The 25534-nt window shown below is 52.9% G+C and overlaps 3 protein-coding genes across 3 annotated transcripts; 1 reads left to right on the top strand and 2 right to left on the bottom strand.

The window, feature by feature from the left end:
* DAND5 (DAN domain BMP antagonist family member 5) lies at positions 1-3916 on the bottom strand. The gene is made up of 2 exons (XM_004001085.5): positions 3590-3916; positions 1-861 (listed from the first exon to the last, which is right to left on the bottom strand). Exons 1-2 carry the CDS (start codon positions 3914-3916, stop codon positions 616-618), a joined length of 573 nt encoding a protein of 190 aa, XP_004001134.3. The 3' UTR covers positions 1-615.
* An 11415-nt stretch (positions 3917-15331) lies between these two features.
* Positions 15332-17560, top strand: GADD45GIP1 (GADD45G interacting protein 1). Its single transcript, XM_023246055.2, has 2 exons — positions 15332-15709; positions 17195-17560. The coding sequence occupies exons 1-2, from the start codon at positions 15360-15362 to the stop codon at positions 17511-17513; spliced, it is 669 nt and encodes a 222-aa protein (XP_023101823.1). The 5' UTR covers positions 15332-15359; the 3' UTR covers positions 17514-17560.
* Positions 17561-18065: 505 nt separating this feature from the next.
* On the bottom strand, positions 18066-24316 carry RAD23A (RAD23 homolog A, nucleotide excision repair protein). Its single transcript, XM_003981923.5, has 9 exons — positions 24138-24316; positions 22591-22752; positions 22236-22417; positions 22042-22097; positions 21781-21908; positions 21428-21506; positions 21180-21310; positions 18920-19084; positions 18066-18839 (listed from the first exon to the last, which is right to left on the bottom strand). The coding sequence occupies exons 1-9, from the start codon at positions 24207-24209 to the stop codon at positions 18726-18728; spliced, it is 1089 nt and encodes a 362-aa protein (XP_003981972.1). The 5' UTR covers positions 24210-24316; the 3' UTR covers positions 18066-18725.
* Between the last annotated feature and the right edge of the window lie 1218 nt (positions 24317-25534).

Here is a 25534-nt window from a genome sequence, read left to right as displayed (position 1 = left end):
TCACACGGGTCCTGCCTCTGACTTGGGGGGGCCCAAGTCTCCCCCAGCAGCTATGTCTGCCTCCCTGTCTTGGTTTCTTGGGGGGGGGTCCCTAGGACGGGGTCATCCCTGTGTCTCCTGGTCCATGTGGGACCATCTGTCCTCCCTGTAGCTGGGAGCGTGTCTTTCATTCTGGGAGAGGAGGTCCAGCCTAGGGGTCAACGTTGGGTGCCACACTGTCCAGGATTCGAATGCCAGACCTGCCACTTACTGCTGTGGGACCTGAGCGAGTGGCTTTGCCTCTTAGAACCTCAGTTTCCTTCTCTGTAAAATAGGGTGATACTAACCCCCATCTCATTGGGCTGCTTCGGGGATGACGTAAGTCAGCGTGTGTCAAACGCTTAGCGCAGGGCCTGGTAAACTGAGTGCTATGATTATGAGCGGCCCACCCCCACAGCTGGGGACGTGCCTGGTGTCCCTGGGAGCAGGGCAGGGACGCTGGAGACCTGTCAGTCTGTCCCTGTGTCCCTAGTCTCTTGACCCAGCGTACATGATCCAGGTTGGCATCTTTCTGGGCGCGTCTGCCCCCGTCTCCCCAAGATGTGCACATTTGCGTGTCCCTCCATCGTGCTCAGATCACGCCTTCGGGCTGCACTGACATCCTTCAACCAGCACAGTAGACGTCTTCATCCGTCGACGGGAGCCGGGGCCGCTCGCCCGACACCACAGGACCACGGGTACCCAGCGCTTTCGAGTGGGCACACAGCTGTTGCAAAGGACGAGTGGGGTGGGGTCCAAGCCGGGGACATAGAGGGACGAGCAGTGGCCAAAGCACAGGTGGTTTCGGAGGTGAACTGCCGTGCAGCCGGGCTGGGAGATCACCTGGGACAGGGAGATCGGTGGAGTGTGGGGCCAGAATGGTGAGAATAATCTCCCATCCACTCCCACCCCACCTCGAGAGGCCAGGTTCAAATCCTGACTGCCATCGGCTGGCTGTGTGACTTGGGGCAAGCTACCCAGCCTCTCTGGTCCTGTTTCTTTACCTGTGAAATTATGGAAGTTCAACCAGGAAAAAGAGAAATCAACCTACCCTTTTTGTTGTTGTTGTTGTTGTTGTTGTTGTTGTTTGTTTATTTTTGAGAGACAGAGCATGAGCGGGGCAGAGGCAGAAAGAGAGGGAGACACAGAATCCGAAGCAGGCTCCGGGCTCTGAGCTGTCAGCACAGGAGCCGGATGTGGGGCTCGAACCCTCGAGCCTCGTTTGGTGCCCCAATCTACCCTTTCAACAGAAAGGATTAATACAGGGAAGGGCCGCTCCTCCTGAGCAGAAGATGATGATGAAGGAGACACCTCTCGGGATAAGGGATTGCAGAAAAGGCTAGTATTACAGGAACCTGGTGGGGATTAGACAGAAAGCCCTAGCCTCTTGCCCAGCACACAGTAAGCGTTCAGTAAAAGTCCCCCCTATGGGGGCCCCTGGGTGGCTCAGTTAGTTAAGCATCTGCCTTCAGCTCAGGTCATGATCTCGAGGTTTGTGAGTTCGAGCCCCGCGTCGGGTGAGCTCGAGCCCTGGTTCAGGTGAGCCCTGCTTCTCTCTCTCCCTCTCTCTCTCTCTCTCTCTCTGCCCCTCGCTCACTTGCACTCTTTCTCTCTCTCTCAAAAAAAAAAAAATCCTCCTCTGGTCCCCTCCAAGTAAGTGGCTCTATCAACTCGCCCCAACTTCTCTGCCTCAACCCTGTGTTCCTGCCGCCCTGCGAGCCCCGTCCTCCTCAGTCATTCTGCCCCAGCCACGCCGGCCTCTTCCCTGTTCCAACCCAGCACCATGCCCACCTCTGGTCCACTGGTCCATTGCCCTTGCTGTGCCCTCCACCTGAGTTCATCCCAACGCATCTTTTCTCAGAAGCGTCCCCAAGGGAAATGTCACCCCCCTGGTGGTCTCTTTCCTGGGGCTCGTAGTAATTTATAGTTGTGTCTCTTCTTTTAACGTTCCTCTCCTAGAATACAAGCTGCCTGGGGACGGGGACTTTCTCTGCCTTGTTTATGGCTGTAACCCCAGCAGGTGCATCACAGCAAAAGCTAACACTTACTGACTGAGCCCCAACACCATGCCGGGACCCATGCTACTCACCTTAGGTGAACTCTCTCCTCCCACAATGCTACAAGCTGGGGCCATTATTGTCCTCATTTACTGATGAGGGAACCCGAGGCTCAGAGTAGTCCCTCACCTCAGTCCACACAGCTGCGAAAGGGGCTGCTGGCCCTGGGAACACCTCTGTGCCACCCCGGGGCAGTTGCCGCTCTGGGAGAGGGTACGCAGCTGGATCCCAGGCCAGGGGTCCCCTCTGCTGGGCACAGCGTGCGTGGCTGTGTGGGGCAACTGGGGCACAGTTCAGGGCAAGGTAGCTGGCCCAAGGCCATGCAATCGCCACCGTATCACCTTTGGCGAAAGTTTGCTGAATGAATAATGAGCCAAGGGGGCTTGGGAACTGACACCCTGCGGGGCATCGTTCCAAACACCTTGCGTGCATTCACATCTGTCATTAAGTCTGTTTTGCCAAGATAGGAAACGAGGCTCAGAGAAGGGAAGCCACTTCCCCTGGGTCACACAGAAGTCATCAGTTAACTTGAAGCCAGGTACACGTAGCACCAAAGCCCGGGTTATAAACACACGGCATGAATTCCCACAGCTCTTAAAGAGCACTGGCTGAATGCCCATAACCATATCTGTCTCGTTCTGATGCCCAATAGCCCTTAGGAGGCAGGCACTGTTATTCATTTAATCACTCATTCATTCAACAAACACTGAGCGCCCACTGCGTGCCTGGCTCTGTTCACAGGCCTGGCGATGGGGCTACAGAAGTGAACAAGGCATAATAATCCGTGCTCTGCTGGAGAAGACATCCTAGTGAGGAAGACGTGATAAATGCAACCACCAAATCAGCTTTACGTGTTAGGCGATGAGGTGTACTACAGTGAGAAATAAAGCAGGAAAGAAGGAACAGGTGAAAGGTGTTGCATCTTTAAATTGTGTCTGAGAAAAAAACCTGAAGGAGGGAAGAGAAGGAGCCACAGAATATCTGGGGGTGGGGGAGTGGAATGGCAGAGGCAAAGGGAGCGGCCCGTGCAAAGGCCCTGAGGTAGATGTGGCATTGGTGTGTCCGGAAAAAAGCAAGGTGGCCGGTGTGGCAGGAGTGAAGTAGGTGAGGAGAAGAGCAGGAGGAGGCGAGGTCGGGGAGGTGACAGGCAGAGAGTGCCGGGCCTTGCGGGCCCCGGGAGGGACATGGCTTTGCTCTGACTGGAGTGGGAGCCGTGGAGGGCTCTAAGCGGAAGAAGGAGGAAATCTGACTCAGGTATTCACAGGTGCCCTCTGGCCACCAAATGGAAAAATAGGCCTGGGGGAGAAGGCAGCCATAGAAGGGCGGGAGACCAGGATGGAAGTAACTGCATGGTTGGGTAGGGAAGGCTTAGGCCTCATCTTCTAAGGGAGGAAACAGGATAAGAGACGTTTAGGTGGAGGGTGCGAGGCCGGACCCCAGATCTGTGCAGGACCACCGTCTGTGCTCTCCGCCAGTGCTGAAACTCGGCCCTCCTCTCCCCCTGCCACCCTCACCTGGGTGAACGGCACAGCCTCGCACCTCTCCCGGGTCACTTCGTGCGGGTCCAGGGGCAGAGACATGGTGGGGGCCGCTTCCTGCCCCTGCTGCAGACTACCTCTCCCCAGCCGGCCAGTTTTCTGCAGACCCAAGAAGGCCCTCCAGCTGCTGAGGGCAGAGGATTGCACCTGGGAGGCTGGGACCCCTCGGCCCAGAGCCCGGGTCTCATTGGTGGCAGCCCAGAGCCGAGATGGGGGCCCCTGGGGTCCGGGCCTCCCAAAGCCTGTGGGCAAGTGGGCCCCACTGAGCAGGCTCAGGAGAGCAATCAGCTGGCGGAGGAACATCTGTCCGTCTGTCAATCTGGGACTGGGCTCAGGGTCCTGGGCAGTCGACCCTGCTGTCTGGTGGGTGGAACCGAGGCCCTTCGGACCTGCTTTAAATGGCTTTCCCCCAACCTCTGCAAACCCACAGTGGGAAGGAAAATAAACTGAGGCCTGCTGGGTTCCCACCCCTCCCCCCACCAGCCTGGCAGGGAGCCGGGGGGCTGGGTCTGTGGGTGTGTGGGCTGTGGGGACTGGGAAAGGCAAGTCTGGAAACAGGGACTCAGGGGCACGATGTCTGGAGACTCTGAGGGGACTCCTTTCTAGGTCTGGGGCACATCCATCCCTCCGTTTAGCAAAATCAGACGATTCCAGCCACGCCTCTCGGGTTTCAGCCTGAGCATTGCAACTTTTTTTTTTTTTAATTTTTAAAAATGTTTTTATTTGTTTTCGAGAGAGAGAGAGAGAGAGAGAGAGAGAGAGACAGAGCATGGGTGGGGTAGGGGCAGAGAGAGAGAGACACACGCACGCAGAATCCGAAGCAGGCTCCAGGCTCCGAGCTGCCAGCACAGAGCCGGACGCGGGGCTCAGACTCGTGAACCGTTGAGATCATGACCTGAGCCCAAGTCAGACGCTTCCCGGACTGAGCCACCCAGGCGCCCCAGCATTGCAACTTTCTGGCTGTGCAACCTCTGTGAAGTCCCTTCACCCCTCTGGGGGCTCAGCGTCCTCTTTGGTTCCGGGGATGTATATCATATGTTATTAACTCTCCCTACCTGGTGGGGCTATTCTGAGGACTCAAAGGAGATACTTTACCCAAGCAGCTTACAATAGAGGCTGATACACAGTAGAACCACGAGTAAACTATGATTAACTTCATTATAGCTGTTTTTCCTTTAGCACCTATTAGAGGCCAGGCGTGATTCCCAGCCCTGGGGACTCCGGGGCGAGGGGGGGGAGGCAAGACAGAAATGGGTTCTCGCTGTGGATGTGACACTGCAGTGCAGAAAACAGGCAGTACAAGATAAGATGATGTCAGGGTCTGAAGTGTTAGGTTATTTAAATAGCATGTGCCTTACAGGAGTCAGGGCGGGGACTTCTGCCCCCCAGGGTGGTCAGAGAAGGCCTCCCCGAGGAGGTGACATTTTTGCAGAGACCCGAGGTGGTGCTGGAGGCGTTGGGAACAGCCCGGTGGGGGGTGGAGGCTGGAGGGCTGGAAACACATGAAGAGGGTGGGAGCCGTGTCCCAGGCTTTGGAGCCCCGGGGACGCCTGGGTGGGGGGCCGGGCCGGGCCCTGGCACCCCCGTAGCCCCCATTTCGCACCCAGGCGAGGAGCTGCCGGCGCAGGGGCCGTGAGAAGCCGCACGGCCGGTCCTTCCCGCGCCCCGCGGGGCTGCGAAGTGCGATGGGGCGTGCTCGCCCTCTGGCGGCGGCTCTCGGGACTGCGCGGCAGCCGCGCCCGGGGCATCTGCCTCCTGGACGCCCCACCTGGAGGTGCGAGGGTGCTTTGCCCACACCCCGCTGCATCCGAGCTCCTGGGCGACCCCAGCCCGCCCCCTCGAAGTCCTCTAGACCCAGCTGATGCCCAATGCTAACGCCCCAAACTTTGGAGCACCGTTGAGCCCCTCGCTTTCTCTGACTGCACCCGCCCCCCCCCCCATCTGCTATGACGGCAAATCCCGTCTGCTCCAGAATCTACCTAGAATCCGTCCACTTCTCACTCCTCTCTCGCCCCCCGCCCAGACACGGCCCCTGTTATTTTCCCGCTTGAACCAGTACGGCCCCTCCACCCTGGGTTGGTGCTCGAGCTCCCAGCACCTCTCCGCAGAGTCTGTTCCCCCCACAGCAGCCAGGAGGCGCCCGTGAGCACTTGGGTCCGGGCACTTTTCTTTGCTCAGAACCTTACAGGGCTCGCACCTCGCTCGGGTGACAGCCAAAGTCCTCACTGCAGCCCACAGGTGTCGCCCGTCTGCTCCTATCACCACCACCCCTTCCTCCTCTTTCCCACCCTCTCCCCCTTTCTCACTCCCTCCAGCCCCTCCAACTACCCCCGCCCCGGCCTCCTTCGCTCTTCTCCAGACTCACCAGGCATAATCCCATAATACTACACAGTGGTACAGGGCTAAGGAACCTCTTTTTTTTTTTTACACGGAAGGATATCCAAGAAAATTAAGTTTACAGGTTCTTTTCAATGTTTATTTATTTTGAGAGACAGCGTGCACAAGCTGGAGAGGTGCAGAGAGAGACACAGAGAATCCCAAGCAGGCTCCCCACTGTCAGCACGGAGCCCCACACAGGGCTCAAACTCAGGAACTGTGAGATCACGACCTGAGCCGAAATCATGAGTGGGTTGCTTAATGGAGCGAACCACCCAGGCGCCCCCAAGAAAATTGAATTTAAAAAAATATCCGGATGTCTATTACATGCTGACCTTTTGGAGGAGGAGAGTAAGAATTTACAAGCTGGGGGTGGGGGTGGCTTAGTTGGCTAAGCAACAAACTCTTGATTTCAGCTCAGGTCATGATCTCATGGTTCGTGAGATCAAGTTCTGCCTGGAGCTCTGTGCTGACAGCACAGAGCCTGCTTGGGGTTCTCTCTCTCTCTCTCTCTCTCTCTCTCCCCACCCCGCTCATGCACTCACACACTCTCTCAAAATAAATAAATGAACTTAAAAAAATTTTTTTTGAAAAGAATTTACAAGTTATGGTTTACTTTGTACTTGCATTAAAACTTTTTTTTAATGCATGTTAATTTTTGAAAGAGCATGAGCAGGGGAAGGGCAGAGAGAAGGAGATACAGAATCGGAAGCAGGCTCCAGGCTCTGAGCTGGCAGCACAGAGCCCAAAGCAGGGATCGAACCCACCAACTGGGAGATCATGACCTGAGCTGAGGTCCCTGCCTAACTGATTGAGCCACCCAGGTGCCCCTACTTGTATTTCCATGTTGAAAAGAGCAGCAAGATGTTCCTTTTAGGGAGGGGTTTCACTTTAGAGTTTAAAAACTCTTTTAAGCATACAAAACCGAAACATAAGAAAAGAAAAAAAACACAAATGAAAGCAATCTATATACCATTGTCCTGCCCTTTGCTTTTTAGGTGAACTATTTCAGGCATTCAAATAAGTATAGGTAAAAAAAAAAATATATGACACCCCTAAAACATTTTTAAAAAATTAAAAAAGAAAAAAAAAAAGGGTGCCTGGGTGGCTCAGTCGGTTAAGCGTCCTACTCTTAATTTCAGCTCAGGTCATGGTCTCATGGTTCATGGGCTCAAGCCCCACATTGGGCTCTGTGCTGACAATGCAGAGCCTGCTTAGGACTCTCTCCCTCCCTCTCTCTGTCTCTCTCTCTGCCTCTCTGCCCCCCACATCATGCACACTCACCTGCTCTCTCGCTCTCTCTCTCTCAAATGAACTTAAATTTTTTTAAATGTTTATTTATTTTTGAGAGACACAAAGCATGAGCAGGGGAGGGGCAGAGAGAGAGAGAGAGAGAGAGAGAGAGAGAGAATCTGAAGCAGGTTCCAGGCTCTGAGCTGCCAACACAGAGCCCGACATAGGACTCGAACTCACGAGCTGTGAGATCATGACCTGAGCCGAAGTCAGATGCCCAACCGACTGAGCCACCCAGGGGCCCTAATGACCTCATTTGAATTACTTTTTTTTTTTTTAATTTTTTTTTCAACGTTTATTTATTTTTGGGACAGAGAGAGACAGAGCATGAACGGGGGAGGGGCAGAGAGAGAGGGAGACACAGAATCGGAAACAGGCTCCAGGCTCTGAGCCATCAGCCCAGAGCCCGACGCGGGGCTCGAACTCACGGACCGTGAGATCGTGACCTGGCTGAAGTCGGACGCTTAACCGACTGCGCCACCCAGGCGCCCCTGAATTACTTTTTTAGAGATCTTACTTCTAAATGTGGTCACATTCTGAGGTACTGGCAGGTGGCACTTTGACATGTGAATCTCGGCGGGACGTGACTCAGTCCAACAAGGACTGATACATGTTACAATATGCAAATGTACATGTTACAAAACCTGCAAATGAAGAATCCAGACACAAATTGTCACAAACGGCTCCATTTATATGAAATGTCCAGAATTAGGCAAATCCAGAGAGACAGAAAGGAGTTTACTGGTTGCCAGGAACTGATGGGAGGGGGGACTGGGGAGTGACTGTTCATGGGTATGGAGTTTCCTTCTGGGGCGATGGGAATGCTCTAGAACTAGATAGCGGTACTGGTTGCTCGATATTGTGAATGTACTAAATGCCACTGGAGTGTTCACTGCACATGATTGATTGTATGCTGTGTAAATCTTAATTTAAATGTAAATTAAAATTTCAACTTAAGACCTGCCCGCAGGGGGCGGGCCCCTGGGTGGCTCAGTCTGTTGAGAGTCGGACTTCGGCTCAGGGCATGATCACGTGGTTCGTGCGTTCCAGCCCCGCGTTGGGCTCTGGGTTGATGGCTCAGAGCCTGGAGCCTGTTTCCGATCCTGTGTCTCCCTCTCTCTGCTCCTCCCCCACTCATGCTCTGTCTGTCTGTCTGTCTGTCTCTCAAAAATAAGTAAAGCATAAAAAAAAAAAAAAAAAAAAAAAAAAAAAAAGGGGCGCCTGGGTGGCGCAGTCGGTTAAGCCTCCGACTTCAGCCAGGTCACGATCTCGCGGTCCGTGAGTTCGAGCCCCGCGTCAGGCTCTGGGCTGATGGCTCAGAGCCTGGAGCCTGTTTCCGATTCTGTGTCTCCCTCTCTCTCTGCCCCTCCCCCGTTCATGCTCTGTCTCTCTCTGTTCCAAAAATAAATAAACGTTGAAAAAAAATTAAAAAAAAAAAAAAGTAAAGCTTAATTTTTTTTTTTTTTTAAGACCTACCCTCAGAAGCCTTACCCCTTCTTTCCCCCTTGCTCCTTCCCCCCCATCCCACCCTCCCTCCCTCCGGCCTGTGCCATTTGGCCGCTGCTGTGTGCAAAGCCCTGGCCAGCAATGGGGGTGGGGAAGCTAGTTTGTCGTCAAAGTGCCTGCTCTTAACTTCTAAGCTGATGTTTCCCAGAGTGGATCCGAAACCTCCTGACCTGGTAGGAAACTGCTGTTCAGAAATCCTGCACCATTGTGGGGACTTCCTTCCTCTTTCACCATTGTAGTTATTTGTGCGTCTCACCCACAAGACTGTGAGCTTGTCTTTGACTTTGAGGTCAAAGACCAGTTATACTTCATTACCTGTCTCTTCAAAGGTTCAGGAAGTAGAAAAGGTGACCACTGAGTTAAACCTGCATGACAAGAAAGAGCCCACCATATAAAGATCTTGGGAGACAGTTCTAGGCATAGAAACAACAGAGGTGATGCAAAGGCCCTGAGGCCAGTGCGGGTCTGGGACCATGTGGCCTCTTCTGCCACCTAATGGGTCTTCCTGCTTCTCCATGTTGCTCCACTCAATGTCTTTTCTTCTCAGCAGCCAGAGGAGAACTATAAATCATATCCATCTCTCCTCGGCTCAAAGACTTCCCATGGCTCCCCATTGCCCTTGGAATAAACCATATTCCTCACCATGGCCTATAATGCCCGCAGGGCTGGCCCTTGCCTATCACTCTTCACTGCACCTCCTTCCCCAACCCCCTTCGTTCACTGGACCTCAACCACAGTAGCCATATGTCCCTTGGCAAATCGTGGGGAAAGTCTTGGATTTCTTGGGCACTTCAGGGAAACCTCCTCGTGGGCACAGGGGAACACAGATAGGGAGGCTCACTGCAGGATTATTTCTGCAGTCAAGAAAAATTGGAAACAAACGTCCATCAAAAGAGCCTGCTGTAATAATTATAGTTTATTCCTACCATGAACGATATGGAGCACAGATTTTTTTTTAACTGTTTTTTTTTTTTTTTTTAACCACTACGCTCAGTGAGAAATATACTTCAAGGAGCCTGGATGGCTCAGTCAGTTAAGCGCCTGACTGTCGATTTTGGCTCAGGTCATGATCTCACAGTTTTGTGAGCTTGAGCCCCCTGTCGGGGTATTCACTGACAGCACAAAGCCTGCTTGGGATTCTCTCTCTCTCTCTGCCTCTCCCTGACTCACGCACACTCTCTCAAAATAAGTAAACATTAAGAAAAAAGAATTGGGGCGCCTGGATGGGTCAGTCGGTTAAGCGTCAGACTTCGGCTCAGGTCATGATCTCACGGTCCGTGAGTTCAAGCCCCGCGTCGGGCTCTGTGCTGACAGCTTGGAGCCTGAAGCCTGCTTTAGATTCTGTCTCCCTCTCTCTGACCCTCTCCCATTCATGCTCTTTCTCTATCTTAAAAATAAAAATAAACATTAAAAAAAATTTTTTTTTAAATAAGACACATACTTTATACTGTGAACCAGAAGCAGATTATATTTTCCAAAGAGACCTCAACGATATGCCCCATCCTCTGTGCTCTACATACAATCTTTTGTATGTGACCTTGAAAATCGTTTGATTGTTGGGGCGCCTGGGTGGCGCAGTCTGTTAAGCGTCCGACTTCAGCCAGGTCACGATCTCGCGTCCGTGAGTTCAAGCCCCGCGTCAGGCTCTGGGCTGATGGCTCAGAGCCTGGAGCCTGTTTCTGATTCTGTGTCTCCCTCTCTCTCTGCCCCTCCCCCGTTCATGCTCTGTCTCTCTCTGTCCCAAAAATAAATAAACGTTGAAAAAAAAAAGAAAAAAAAAAGAAAATCGTTTGATTGCATGACAAAGTCTTTGATCCCTCCCCTTGAACCTAGGGGTTTCAAACCCAGACTTTGTGACTGGCTCCACCAATAGAATCAAACAGAAATGATGTCATGTGACTTTTTTTTTTTTTTTAACATTTATTTTTGAGAGAGAGAGAGAGAGAGAGACAGAGCATGAGTGGGGGAGGGACAGAGAGAGAGACGGAGACACAGAATCCGAAGCAGGCTCCGGGCTCCCAGCCGGCAGCCCAGAGCCTGACGCGGGGCTCGAACTCACGAACCGAGAGATCATGACCTGCGCCAAAGTTGGATGCCTAACTGACTGAGCCACCCAGGCGCCCCATGTCATGTGATTTCTGAAACTCAGTCATAAAAATGCCACGCACTTCGGCCTTGTTCACTTGGGACCCGGCTACCACGTTGTGAAGCGGCCCAAATTGGCTCACACGGAGAAACCGCTATGCAGACGATACTCCGCCCAACGGCCCAGCTGAGACATCAGCTGGCGTCAATAATGAGACATGGAGGAAGGAAGATGCCTGCCGAAGATTCTGGAGGCTAGGCATCAGGTCATTCAACTTCAAATTCTCCCCAGCGAGGGCCGCAGAAAACATGGAACGGAGACAAGCCCTCCCCACTGGGCTCCGCCCAAATTCCTGATCTATAACACTCTTTGAGCATAATCAAAACGGCGGTTTGGGGCCGGGTTTGTTAGCAGCGATCACGACTGGAACATTAGTCTATCCATATACGTATATGTGGCAGAAAGTTTTCTTTTACCGGAGGATACTTACCCTTACTACATGTGATACAATCTGGTATTTTTCTTCTACTCTTTTTTTTTTTTTCCTATTAAAAATAACCACTCGAGGGGCGTCTGGGTGGCTCAGTCGGTTAAGCGCCCGACTTCAGCTCAGGTCACGATCTCTCGGTCTGTGAGTTCGAGCCCCGCGTCGGGCTCTGGGCTGATGGCTCAGAGCCTGGAGCCTGCTTCCGATTCTGTGTCTCCCTCTCTCTCTGTCCCTCCCCCATTCATGCTCGGTCTCTGTCTCAAAAATAAATAAACGTTAAAAAAATTTTTTAAAAAATAACCACTTTACATTCATGTCCATGGGAACGTTATTCACAGCAGTCATAAGGTGGAAGCAGCCCAAGGGTACGTCGATGGACGAATGAACAGACCAAACGCGGTAAACACATACCCCGGGATATTATTCAGTCTTAAAAAGGAAGGGAATTCTAACACATGCTACAATGGGGACGTTGTTGAGGACATTAGGCTCCGTAAAATAAACCAGCCACAAAAGGACAAATATAACATGATTCTACTTCTATGAAATCCCTGGAGTTGTCAGATTCGTAAGAGACAGAAATAGAATGGTGGGTGCCGGGGCTGGGGGAGGGAGGAATGAGGAGTTAGTATTTAACGGGGACAGTTTCTGTTTTGCAAGATGACCAATTCCAGGGATGGATGGCGATAAGGGTTGCCCAACCATGTGAATATGCTTGGAGACACTGAATAGTACACTTTGTTACTTTTTTCAAATAATCTCTGCACCCAACACGGAGCTCGAACTCACAACCTGGAGATGAAGAGTTGCATGCTCCACCAACTGAGCTAGCCAGGCCCCCCTAAATAGGACACTTTTTGATGGGGCACCTGGGTGGTTCAGTCGGTTAAGCATCTGACTTTGGCTCAGGTCATGATCTCACGGTTGTGGGTTCAAACCCTGAGCTGAACTCTGTGCTGACAGCTCAGAGCCTGGAGCCTCCTTCAGATTCTGCGTCTCTGTCTCTCTCTGCCCCCCCCCTCCCCCCACTCACGCTCTGTCTCTCTCTCTCTCAAAAAAACCCGAATAAACATTTTTTAAACATTAAAAAAATAAAGTGATGATGATGGGGTGCGTGGGTGGCTCAGTCGGTTGGGTCCCTGACTTTGGCTCAGGTCGTGATCTCATGGTTCGTGAGATCAAGCCCCACCTCGGGCTCTTGGCCGACCCCACGGAGCTGTCAGCAATCCCGGTTGCTTGGGATCCTCTCTCTCCCGCTCTCTCTGCCCCTCCCTTGCGCACGGTCTCTAAATAAATAAATAAAAATTTAAATAAGTAAGTAAATAAAAGATCTGAAGCGATCCAGTCAAATGTTCATATCTGTTGAGTCTGGGTGATGACGCATGTGACTGTACTCATCTGTCCCCGTGAAATAATTCGTTAACACTATAAGTGACAATGCATAAAGCGAGGCTCTAGGATACATTAGAAACTGACACAAGCTGGGGAAGCAGCTCAGGGGAGCGGAAGATGGGAGACAGGTGGGCGTAAGACTGCTCACTGCAATCCTTTCTGTTGCTTGTATTTTTGTTTTTATCACTTGCAAAATATAATAAATCTACAGGAAAGTATGCAAGCCACACATACACAGCTTAAAAAATACTTATAACTCAGGCGTCACTGTAGCCAAGAAAGAACCCTGAATCCAGTCTATCTGGAGAAAAGCAAACAGAACAGGACTGCCCAGCCCAATGACCTGTCACGAAGCGGCCCCCTCCCCTTCCCACCCTGCCACGTGACCCACCAGATGCCTCCTCGTCCCCGCCAGAGGTATCCCACCTGGACTTCCAGAATGATCGCTGCTGCCTTGCTTTCATCGGTCACCCCTCAAGGTGCGCATCCCTAATGACACCACTGGTTGTCCGCTCTCCACAAAAAGGATGACTTGTGAAAACTTCGCACAACGAAAAACAGCCCCTTGTGAACAGGAATCACGTGGGTCCTGCTTGTTACAAATGATGTCCCTGGGAATCACTCGCGTTGCCGTGGGCGGCTGTAATCTCTGCGCTTGCATTCCTGTGTAGTATTCTGTTGGTTGAAACATCAAAACCTAGGTCTCCGTTCTGCTGTGAATGGACTCAGGCACCCGCTGTTTCCGGTTTGGGATTGATACATACCCGGCGCTGTTACGAGCTAGGGTTCTTCTCCAGGCTTCCCAGTTCACTGCGCAAACTGCGATTCATGTGTGTGATAAAATACACGTAACGTAAAATATACCATTTTAATCATTTTCAAGCGTCGTGTCCAGTGCTATTAAGCGCATTGACATTGTTGTGCAACCACTGCCACTCTCCGGCTCCAGAATTTTTTCGTCTTCTCAAACAGAAACTCCGTCCCCCTTAAACACTAACTAACGCCCATTCTTTGTCCTGCCAACCACCATTCTGCCTTCCGTCTCTACGGATGCGGTTCCCCCAAAGGACCTCATATAAGTGGAATCACACAATATATGTTCTTTTGTGACTGGCTTATTTCACTCAGTATAATGTCTTCCAGATTTACCCATGTTCTTCATCCCATTTCCTTCCTTTTGAAGATTGAAATCCTGTTTTTAAAAAGTAGTGTTGGGGGGCGCCTGGGGGGCGCAGTCGGTTAAGCGTCCGACTTCAGCCAGGTCACGATCTCAAGGTCCGTGAGTTCGAGCCCCGCGTCGGGCTCTAGACTGATGGCTCGGAGCCTGGAGCCTGTTTCCGATTCTGTGTCTCCCTCTCTCTCTGCCCCTCCCCCGTTCATGCTCTGTCTCTTTCTGTCCCCAAAATAAATAAACGTTGAAAAAAAAAATTAAAAAAAAAAAAAGTAGTGTTGGGGCACCTAGGTGGTTCAGTCGGTGGAGCGTCCGACTTCGGCTCAGGTCACGCTGTTGCACTTAAGGAGTTCAAGCCCTGCGTCAGGCTCTGTGCTGACAGCTCGGAGCCTGGAGCCTGCTTTGGATTCTGTGTCTCCTGCTTTTTCTGCCCCTCCCCTGCTTGTGCTCTGTCTCTCTCTCTCAAAGCTCAAAAACATTAAAAAAATTTTTGTGTAAGTAGTATTTAATTTCTGCACCTTGATCAACCAATTTAAACATTTTTTTAAATATGAAAAATTAAAAGGCATAAAGTAACAAAATATTTACAGTAAAATTTAAGATCGAATTTCTACATAAACGTCTTAAATAACCATAGAACTTTAAATAAGTGTTTTAGATAGAAATTTAAACATTTTAAACAATTGTCTAGGTAAGGTTTTACATAATTCTTGAAAATAAAAATCTCGAGGGCACCTGGGTGGCTCAGTCAGTTAAGCATCGGACTTCGGCTCAGGTCACAACCTCACAGTTACCGCGTTTGAGCCCTTGCACTGGGCTCTGTGCTGACAGCTCAGGGCCTGGAGCCTGCTTTGGATTCTGTGTTTCCCCCTGTCTCTGCCCCTCCCCTGTTCACCTTCCCCGCTCACTCTCTCTCTCTCTCTCTCTCTCTCTCTCTCAAAAATAAATAATCATTAAAAAATAAATAAATAAAAATCCTGAAATAGTCAAAATCAAATTTAAAGCATAAAATGAAGCACAACAAATATTTAATGTTATGAACAATATTTAAGTATTTAAGATGAAATTTAAACATTTTAACGAATACCTTAAATAGACTCTAAATATTTAAAATATAAATATGTAGTTTAAACTTCACATGGAAGTCATATTTAAGTTTTTAAACATTTCATATTTACATTGTAAAATGAAAAATCAAATGCTACTTTAAGAATATAAAATGAAAATATAATGCGATTTTAATAAATAACTGGTAAAAAAAAAATTCTAAACTATACTTGAAGACGGATAAAAAACTTTTTACCCCCTCCTCTCCCCAGCCGGGAGCTGGGGCCACGGGGACTCCCCCTCGCCCCGCCCAGCCCGTCTCCGGACCTCGCGCGCAGGCAGTGTTGTGGCCAGCCCGGCCGGCCCGCGAGGACCCCGCACAGCCAAGATGGCGGCGTCCGTGCGGCGGGCGCGCAGCCTGCTAGGGCTGGCGACGACCCTGGGCCGGGGGTCCCGGGACTACCGGGCGCCGCCGCCCCCACGCCGCTCGCCAGGGCCCTGGTGGCCGGACCCGGACGACCCACTGACCCCACGCTGGCAGCTAGGGCCGCGCTACGCGGCCAAGCAGTTCGCGCGGCACGGCGCCGCCTCCGGGGTGGCCGCCGGTTCGCTGTGGCCCTCGCGGGAGCAGCTCCGCGAGCTGGAGGCCGAGGAGCGCGAATGGTGCCCGAGCCTGGCGGCCATGCAGGAGTCGCTGCGGGTGCAGCGGCTGGCGGAGGAGCAGAAGCGTCAGGCCAGGTGGGTGCGGTGGGGTGGGCGCGGGGCTGCGGGCTGTGCCCTCTGCGGGATGAACTGTTGTGCACGGTGCTTAACTCTATCCAGCGTCCATCGCAGGGGGGTTTGCGTGCTGTACGTAGATTTACCTGTATGCTCACCTAGCTACAAAACAGATTTTTGAGTAACAATTCGTTTAGCCACTCATCAAATCTTTACTGAGGGCCTCCTGTGTAAGGCCTTGTCCCAGGTGCCGGGCACAGAGCCGAGAACAAAACAAGATAATTTCAGGGGGGAGCAGAGAACCATGAGGAAGAGAGATAAAATTGAGTTAAAAGTGTGCCTTGGAGAGCGACTTTGGCTTGCAAGACCTCGAACCTCGGGCTCTGAGGACTTGAGACTTGAGTGGCCAGACATAGCCGTGGGGAGATCGTTGGGAGAGTGTTACTGGTACTGGGAACAGCTGGTGCAAAGGCCCTGAGGTAGGAATATGCTTTAAGAACTGCCAGGAGGTCAGTGTGACTGGGGAAGAGGGGGAGGTGATGGGGCCTGCAGTCAAGGGCAGAGGTCAGACTTGGAGACAACCCTGAAGAAGACTTGAAGAATGCAAGACCAGGGGCATCAGGACGGTACCAGTTCCCAGAGGGAGTGGGCAGGCAAGTTGGAGGACCAGGCCAGGCATGTTCCTGGTTTTCATTGTTCTTGTCCTCACAATAGCTCTAAGAGGAAGAGGGGATCACCTTCATTTTAGAGATGAGAAACCGAAGCTTGGAAATTTGGAATCACTTGTCCAGTCACCCACGCATTGAACGGTGGATCTAGAATGTGAATCCCAGGCGGTACCCCATCCCAGCGGGATAACCCTGCCATCAGGCTTCAGATCTTTCACCTTCACGTCCCTAATCTTTAAAATGGGGCTGTGCCGCTTAACCAGCTGAGCCACCGGGCGCCCATGTCATTATTTTTCATCTCTGATAATATTCCTGATGTTGAAATCTACTTAATCTGGTATTAATATAGCCACCTTGGGTTTCTTAAAAAACAAACCAATAAAATAAAATGGGGCCGTGCCTCACAACTACTCATAGGATCGGAGGGAAAGGTCCAGTCCATTTCTTGCCTCTACAGCTGGGCCTGGCATACAGCAGGTGCTCAAGTGATGTCTGTAGGAGGAAGGCGCTGTGGGAATGGCCGTACGGTGTGTGGCTCTGGGACGGCTCAGTGAAATGCTCAGCTGACTCTGGGTCTCCTCCTGGGGGTCCGGGGGATCTGGCTCTCTTGTGCTCAAGGTCACGCACAAGTTAGTTCCTCTCTCCTGCCCGTTACTTCAGTTGTCAAGGATTTTTCCTGACAGTTTTCACGACCACCGAGTCTTCCCAGTTTTTCATCTCCGCGGGGAAGTCGCTGTGGGCAGACCAGGGGGTGGGCTGTGGGTAGACGGGTGCTCCTCTTCTGGCCTCCACTTCTGGCCGGGCCGCCCTGTTCTCACCGCCCCGCCCTCCCCTGCAGGGAGCAGCTCATCGCCGAGTGCATGGCCAAGATGCCACAGATGATCGAGAGCTGGCGGCGGCAGCAGCAGGAGCGCAGGGAGAAGGAGCAGGCGGACAAGGGGCGGCGGGCCCAACTGCAGGCCGAGGCCCAGGAGCGCCTGGGCTACCACGTGGACCCGAGGAGCGCCCGCTTCCAGGAGCTGCTGCAGGACCTGGAGAAGCAGCAGCGCAAACGCCTCAAGGAGGAGAAACAAAGACAGAAGAAGGAGGCACGAGCTGCTGCGCTGGCCGCTGCCACAGCCGAAGACCCAGCAACCTCCGGGGCCCCCGGTTCCTGACTGGTCTTCTCCCAATAAAACCTGCCGCCTGATGGCCCCACCCCTGATTTTGTCCTCCTCTCTCATCAGGCCCCCCCCCTGGGCCCCCTGGTTCCTTCCCAACACCTGGGGCCAGGGAATCCCCCACCTTTCCTGGCTCTGCTCACTCGGGGACTCTGGGCCCTGCTAGCTCAGGCTTCAGGGGGAGAAAGAGAGACGCAGTGGGGAAATAATGGAGGAGCAGATGGCAGAGGAGAAGAAGGCTTCTGTTTACCAACATTAATCTCCAGTAATTAGCCAATTACTAAGGGGGGAAGTGTAGCCAAAACAGACTGTGGTGCTGATGGTGGGGGGGGCAGGGAGAAGCAGCCCTTCCAACGCTAAATTGGGGCTGGGGCCCACTGCCTGGGAACGAGCTGGCCTCAAAGGAGGGTGTGGAGACGGGGAGCCCCAGTCTGCAGAGGCTGACAGACCACTGCCCCTTCTTGGCACCGCTGTATCACCTGTGCCCAACCGGCCCCCGGACCCAGATGAGCCAGAGTAGGAAGCCCCAGTAGGCACACACCACAGGACTAGCGTTTAAAACTTTATTCGCTTCAAAACCTTTATCAGAGACACGTTCTGTCCTGGGGTGGGGGTGGCCTCGACCTCCGAAGCAGCTCTGATGTTACCCCCTCCCCAGGCAGGACAAGCCAGGCCTCCTCCTCCCCAGCAAAGGGATGCAGGCCAGAGGCCAAGGCCAGACTAGGGAAGGGATCCTTAGGCCTCCCAAGGTGCTCACCCGAGATGGAAAGGTTGGGCCACTCCTATGGAGGATCAAAGTTTGGGGCTCCAGCTTCCCCTCACCCTGGAAGAAGGCGGGCGGGGGGGAGGTCTCAGGGGCTCTTTGGGGGAGGGGGAAGCAGGCAGCCGCCTCTCCATCTGGCCGCAGGGAGCTGGGACAGAGGCCAAGAGGGGCCCATCTGTCGCCTCCAGTCCTGCCAGTTTCTTGGAGCAGGCAGGGCTGGGGCGGGGGATCAGGGACAGCTGTCTGGCCTGGGTCTTCTCAGGCCAAGATGGGAACAGGAGCCACTTTGGGAGGGTGGGAAGTTGGTTTTTTTTTTTTTTTAAGGTTTTTGATTTTTTTTTTCCACTTCTTAAATAAACATGAATATATATATATTTTTTTCTTTTATAAAACTTTTTGGAGCTGGGGGGTGGGGAGGTGGGGGGGGGTGGCCTGGCCTCCCTGCATCACTCGTCCTCAAAGTTCTGACTCAGGAGGAAGTTGGCTGCCAAGTTCTCGTTCTTTTCACAAGCGAAGTAGGCCTGGATCACCAGGCTCTCTGGGAAGCCCAGGGCCTTCAACTGTGGGAAGATGGGCAGGTATGAGCAGGGGGTGAGGGCCTGGCCCACCAGGGAAGTCACCCCTCAGCCAGGCCTCTTACCCGCTCTATAGCTTCCTTCTCCTGTGGCGTCACCTGGATGTAGTTCATCTGCGGAGCCTCCTCACCTATGGCGCCCACCTCACCCTCCACGTCCGAGATGTCTGCCAGCTCCCCGGGGGGCTCGTTCAGCATCTGGATGAACTGCTCCTGGTGCCGACTGATTTGCTGTGTGAGACGGAGAAAACGAGACTGTGACTCCTAGCCCTTGATGCCTTCCTCCCCAGGTCCTTAGCCCTTTTTCATTCATTCAGCATATATTTAAAGGGTGCCTGTTCTGGCCAAATAGCAACATAATGGTGGATATAGGCCCCATCCTGGTGGAGCTGACGTTCCAGGGTAGGAAGATAGACCACGAACAAGCAGACGAGTGGATAACGACTTACAATGTAAGCAGTGGCCCCAGCATTCAGTAGGGTAAACGTGGGGCTAGAAAAAAAACACGGCCTGCCAGGAAAGGGAGGTCTGTGATCTGTAGGAGGGGAAGGGAAATTTCCTCCAGATAGAACAATTAAGTGCAAAGGCCTGGAGGTAGAAATGTACTTGGCAAATCCCAGAAACAGAAGACCCATGTGGCATGAACAGAGTAAAAGAACAAAAAGGGGACAAAACAAAAGATGAGATCGGAGAGGAAGGTGCAGGGACCAGACCTGTGTTCTTCTGCTTTCTAGTATGAGGGAACACCACAGTGATGGTTAAATAGCGAAAGATGTGATCCATATACTTTTTAAAAACATTAACTCACCCAGGTGTTCTACAACTCTATTTACGTGTGACAACTTTATTTTTTATTTATTTATTTATTTACTTACTTACTTATTTATTTATTTATTTATTTATTTATTTCTGGGAGACAGACACAGAACGTGAGCGGGGGAGGGGCAGAGAGGCAGACAATCCGAAGCAGGCTCCAGGCCCTGAGCTGTCAGCACAGAGCCCGACGCGGGGCTCGAACCCACAAACCACGAGATCATGACCTGAGCTGAAGGCGGATGCTTAACCAACTGAGACACCCAGGCGCCCCTATGTGTGACAGTTTTTAATTTCAAGGTAAAGAGTGCTGTTTTAGGAATCTGGCTCCTGGTGCAGCATGGACCATGGGGCGGTGCAGAAGCCAAGGCCTGGGTGGTGGCTGCCAGGAAACCAGGTGGGAGATGATGTGGCAGCCACAGAGGTTGGGAGAAGGGCTGGGCTGAGTGAGATGTTCTGGCAAGACAGGTGATGGATGATCCCAGCAAGCTCCCAGGGCCTGAGGCTCAAGCAACCCCAGGCTGGTCCTTGCAGGGAAGGGGAGGCATGAGAAGAGGGTCTGCTCTGAAGTCTTAGACCTCTAGAAAGCACGTTCAGGGGTACCTGGATTGCTCTCAGTCAGTTAAGCATCTGACTTCCGGTCAGGTCATGATCTCGTGGTTTGTGAGTTCGAGCGCCGTGCTGGGCTCTGTGCTGACAGCTCCGAGCCTGGAGCCTGCTTCCGATTCTGTGTCTTCTTCTCTCTCTCCCCGCCCCACCCCTACCCCCGCCCCAAAATAAACACTAAAGAAAATTTTAGAAGGAACGTGACATTTGGAGGTCCAGATTGGCCACGTCGATTTGGGGGACATCACTGCCCAAGACGATATGCAGGAAGGACTAAATAAAGACAAAGAACAGAGGCGTGCAGCCTGTGCCCTACAACATCTGGGGAAAGTAAAAAGGAGGAGACAGGACAAGAGACCGAGTGAGAAGTGGAGAAGCAGTAGACAACAGGTCTTAAACCAAGAGAGGGAGGCCTTCACAGAGGATCCAGAAAACCCTGTCACACCCAGGGGCCACTGCCCGTGTGCACAGGAACCTTCGAGGGCTGGATGGAGCCTCGTTGAGCACAGTGGTCCCAGAGCCAACAGGGACACAGTGGTTCTGGGCAGTGCCACGCAACCCAGTGGGCGCTTATGATGCACCAACTGTATGGAAGCCAGACACAAAGGACCCAGAGGGTGGAGGCAGACACACACCACACGAGCTGCCAGACTACTCCAAACTTCTGGCATCTGCCTCCATTAGAGAGGAGGACAACAGCACTTACACCTCACAGGATGTTTGGGAAAATTACATGAAACCAACCAGAGCATCATACTGCCTGGAGCATCAGGGGGCATCAGACCTGCTTTCCAAACAGAGACTCCCACATACCAGGCCAGGCCAGGCCAGCTTTCTGGGGCCGTGACACCCGCACGGGGAGTGGAGGTGGTGCCTGCCCTGGCTCCCTCCACCCCCAGGGCCGCACCTGCAAAAGCTGAGGATTCTCCTGGCCCAGCTGCTGGAGCAGGGCGGGCAGTAGTGCTGGGTTCTGCTGAATCACCTGCCGCATGTTCTGGAACTGGGGCTGGTCCCGCAGGAACTCCAGGGGGTTCTCTCCTGCCGGCAGGAGGAAGGTGTGTAGTCAGACGCCATGCTGGACTCCCAGAAGCTCGGGAGCGGGGGAGTCAGATGCCTTGACAGACACCCCACATGCACATCTCCCAACCCGCTCACCTCCTTCCGTGGCTGGCTGCTCCGACACCTGGCTCTCCTGGACAGAACCATGTTCTGGCTCGGGGCTCCCAGGAATTCCCTGTCAGGGGTCCTATTTAGTTCTAATGCGCAGATTGCCCGCTGCCTCCCTCCTGCACGCACGGCCCTGGCAGAGGTCAGGTGAGGCCTCGGCCCTGCCCTCCCCAGGCCCACCCCACCCGCTCATGCCCAAGCTCCTGCAGGAAGCCTTTCCTGGCTGGAACCACAACCCAAAAGCTTCTGAGGGCAGGTTTCGCCTCTCTCACCACCCGTTGAGGTATTTAAGCCCGAGTACTCCCGTGAGGCCTCCCCAGGAGGCAGCAGCCCCACCTCACCGTGAGTAGATACTCCACGGCTCGGTGGGGGTTGTTGTAGCTGGCTCTCAGGGCGGCCACGACCCGCTCCCGCTCATAGCCCATGGACATGATCTCTGTCAGCATCGTCTCATACTCAGAGCCAGTCACTGTGGAAGGAGCAGCAAGGCCTGGGTCACCGAGGAAAGGAAAGGGCAGCTCCCAGGCCCTCCCACACCCACACAAGGCCCGGCTGCTGGCGGGGGCACCCAACTGCTTCTGCCCCGGGGACCACCCACCCACCTAGCGTGGATGCCGCGTCTTCCTCTCGCCCGCTGCTACCTGAAGAGGGAACAGAGCTGCAAATTCAAGAGAGAGAAATCGGACCCTGACTTCCGGTGCTTGCCCTCCCCCAGATATGTGGGAACATGTACGAGGGCGTTGGAATGTACTGGGAGGACAGGGCCCAAGTTGGGGCTGCTGCTCCCTTGCCTTACCCTGACACAGACTCCGGGGATGTCGTGGGGACCGATTCCTCTGACGGGCTCTTGTCCTCTCTGGCAGTAGGTGAGGGCTGGGACATGCCTGAGGCAGGGGCCGGAGGGAAGGATGTGGAGGACTCCGGGGCAGCAGTGGGTGAGGCCTCTGGGGGTACTGAAGTGCCTGGGCTAGTTTTGGCCTGTGACACCCAGAAAAAGGAGCAGGCATCAATATCCCTATCTAGCCCCAACATCCCATCCTGTCTCTGCCCCGCCCTATTCATAGCTAATCTCTCTGGGGCACACAGGCTCTTAACCAACTCCCCAGCTGATTCACCCACCCCCCCACCCCCAACCAGCACACTTCACCCACCTTGGTCACCATGACGACTACAAAGTTCTTCTCGTCGATGCGATAGTCCCTGATGGGGACGTCATCACTCAGGATTTTGCCAGCATAGATGAGCTTCTGTCCGGCCACGGGGAAAGCATCACGACCCTTCTCAGCTTCTATCTTCTCCTTTAGAACCTTCACCTGGAAGGAAGGGCACACTCATTGCAAACCTCAAGGTTCTTTCTTTTCTTCTGGGGGCAGGGGGAAGCGGAGGGAAAGACACCACAAGCTTCCATGGCACAGAGGCTAAGCTTCATAGTCAAGAACACCAGACTCGAATTTGTTTGCTCATCCCACCATGCAATGGAGCAGTTCCTCAACACTTATGACATGCCGGGCGCTGTTCTAGGTACTGAGCACACAGCAAGGAACAAAACTCATCCGAAGTCCCTGCTTCCGTGGAGATAACGCTAATGTGAGAAGAGGGAAACAAAACAAACGTAACTTCAAAAGATGTAAAGCATGCTAACCATAGGAGGAAAAAGAAATAAGATTCTTCATTGCATGCTGATGACAGCGCTCAGTTTTTCCAAAAACGCCTTACGTACATACTGTGTATACACATCACTTACAAAACCTCACTGCTGCATAAAACAGGTATCGTTAGCCTTATTCTATATTTGAGGAAACACAGACACAGAGAAAAAATTAAGTAGCTTGCCCAAAGTCAAACCGTTGGGCTAGTCAAAAAATGAGTGCTTCTTCCTCTTCTACAAAAAGTGTACTTCGATGTCTCCTTCATGAGCTAGTTGTGCAAAAAACACCAAACAGAGTTTAGACACTCAATATATTTCTTAGGTCCTAAGTCTCTTTTCAACTAAAAATGCAGCATAATGTTTACACCACGGGCTCTCACCTGAGGCAAAACCAAATTTCAATCTCCATTCTGCTATTACCTGCTTTTCTAATGGTGACAAAGTTCTCTAATTCCTAAATTTCCACATCTGTAAAACGTGGTGGATAAGTCAAGAGTGCTCAAATGACAAGCCTGTTTTGCAGATTTAGTTAGATTAACACTAAAACGCTCAGCGGCTGGTAAAGAACAAACCACCAACCAACAAACATAGATCACTGAAAGTCAAATGGTTTATCATTTTCATCGTCACTGCCGTCACTACTTGGAATCTCCTGGTCACTACTCCCAAATTCGGCCACCAACGTCCCCAGGAGACGCCTGCAAAGCTACGAACTCGGAGCTCCCGTCCGGAAGAGCGTGGCCTGTCCCGGAATCGGAGCCAGCGGCTCCAGCGACCCGCGAGGGCACTGACACTGGAGACGGGGCCTGATGGGTGCCCCGGGGGGTGGGGCCTCGTCCAGAGACCGGCCCACAAACGCCATCAGCACGAGTCGCTGGGGGCTGGGCCGAAAACCAGAGGGAGGCTCGGGAGCCAGGCGAGTAGGGAGGGGTGGGCAGGGCCCTGCCCGCGCCGTCCACCCCGCCCCTTCAGTCGGGAGCCCGTCCTCCCCGCCCCCACCCACCCCCGGCACCCGTCGTTCCCGCCCCCGGGCTCCGGTCCAGCTCCCACCGTCTCGTCAGGCTCCATGCGGATTTTGAAGGTCTGCTGCTGCAGCGTTTTGAGTGTGATGGTGACGGCCATGGCAGGGCCCGAGCGACGCGGCGGCCCCGGGATCCTCACACAACATGCAACTCACGCCGCCGCCATCTTAGCGCCCAGCCGCGCCGCGAGCCGACCGCTTCCGGGGCAGGCGGTGCGCGCGCCGACCACCAGAGCACGTGACCTGCGCGCGCCCCCTTAGCCTTGGTAGGCATGCGCAAGAGAGAGCCCTTTGGCCAGGCATGCGCAGACTACAGTCTGCGCCTGGGGTCGGGGCGAGCCGCTTCTCAGTCAGCACGCATAACGTCACGTGGTTTCCTGCGAGTGACGCCATGCCCGTTAGCGGTGACGTCATACAGCCACAAAATGGCTCCGACGACCCCACTTTCGTGGCTCCTATGAGTTTGTTGATTACATTGAACAGTTTTTCATGTACTTCTGGATATTTATATCTCTTCCATAAAAACTTCATTTTTGTCTTCCAAATGAGTTTTAATTCTGGTCTGGCCACCCTCACAGGAACCCTTACTCAGGGCTGGAAAAAATACTCCAAAGGTCACCAACAATTAAATAAAAATTCGAGAAACCACATCTGGCTGCGGAAACAGGAACGACTGGCATTTTGTGACCTCATTCGTTACTGAGGGAGAGTTGGATTTTGGGAATGAACCTACAGTACTAGTTCCTGGGTGCCCCATCTGTCTCTTCCTCCTTCCCTGACCACTTTGTTCACCCCAGTATCCCCAGTCTGACCCAATTATTTAAGTAAACTTTCACCTTTCAAGGCCTCCCTACACTGAATACAGAATCTCTCCACCAACTTTTCCTGGATACATCAATTCTAGAGGCCCCCCAGAGGGGTGGGGCTGGACCACAGAACACAGTAGGGTAAAGCATGGTGAACCATCCAATGAATGTGGACTTGAAGGATGGCTTAGCCTAAGCTGAATACGGTGTTTTGTGGGACTGGTTGGAAGCAAGGTTGGGTTTATCTCCCAGTTACTAGGTGGCCTTCCCACCCTGAATCATTTCCTGCCTCCAAACCTGCTCTTCAGTTTCCAAGCACTCAACCCAAGCGCAGCACCAGGCAGTTACCAGATACCTCACGCATTGCTCAACTGTAACAAGGTCCTGATGTTTTTCTCCTCTACGGCACACCAAGCCTAGATGTTTCCACCACAGGCCAAGCTGTCGAGGACTTCTTGCCTCTCCCCTGCAACAAGGGACATGAGCTCCAGCCTACTTACAGGACTTCAGTGACAGCCTTGTGGTCCCCAACAAGAGATGGGCCTAGGAGAGCCTCAGAGGCCTAGACTTCGTTGACCTGTCATCTCTGTACCATCCCTCCCACGGGACCATCTCTTTCC

The sequence above is a fragment of the Felis catus genome, chromosome A2 (genome assembly GCF_018350175.1).
Source record: "Felis catus isolate Fca126 chromosome A2, F.catus_Fca126_mat1.0, whole genome shotgun sequence".
Taxonomy (NCBI): Eukaryota; Metazoa; Chordata; class Mammalia; order Carnivora; family Felidae; genus Felis; species Felis catus.
The sequence above is the reverse complement of the archived record's forward strand: the minus strand, read 5'-3'. Positions and strand labels throughout refer to the sequence as shown.